Source organism: Trypanosoma theileri (assembly GCF_002087225.1).
Source record: "Trypanosoma theileri isolate Edinburgh chromosome Unknown TM35_Tth_18_V1, whole genome shotgun sequence".
NCBI classification, from domain to species: Eukaryota; Euglenozoa; class Kinetoplastea; order Trypanosomatida; family Trypanosomatidae; genus Trypanosoma; species Trypanosoma theileri.
In genome coordinates, this window is record NW_021639860.1 from 141,382 (window position 1) to 141,705 (window position 324).

Below are 324 nucleotides of genomic sequence, written 5' to 3' on the forward strand. Positions count from 1 at the left end.
GAAGTCTACTCTGCTGACATGAAAGTACCGGAAGAAAGGGAAATGGATGCTGTGGAGCTGGATGATGTTTCCACGAAGACAGCCGTGTTTAATGAAGATGGTGCCAACACGGTGAACTTGACTGCTGTCGCTGAGGAACCACTTGGCGGCGAGCTGGGGGATGATGTTGCTGAGAGACAAAGCAGTGCTATGAAGGAGCCAGCGAAGTTGCGACACAAGCGCAGCAAAAGCACCTCTCTCGTACATGCCACGTCATTTGGTTCTGTTCCAGATCTCGAGACCGTGGAAATCGAGGAGGGTGATGTGGTACTGCCTGACAAGCAC

At 52.2% G+C, this 324-nt stretch overlaps 1 protein-coding gene across 1 annotated transcript; it reads left to right on the plus strand.

Annotated features, from left to right (window-relative positions):
- Positions 1 to 18: 18 nt before the first annotated feature.
- TM35_000181500 (uncharacterized protein) lies at positions 19 to 324 on the plus strand (the record flags this gene model as incomplete). Its single annotated transcript, XM_029026463.1, has 1 exon — positions 19 to 324. A coding segment is annotated over one exon (306 nt), but the record flags the coding sequence as incomplete, so codon positions are not given.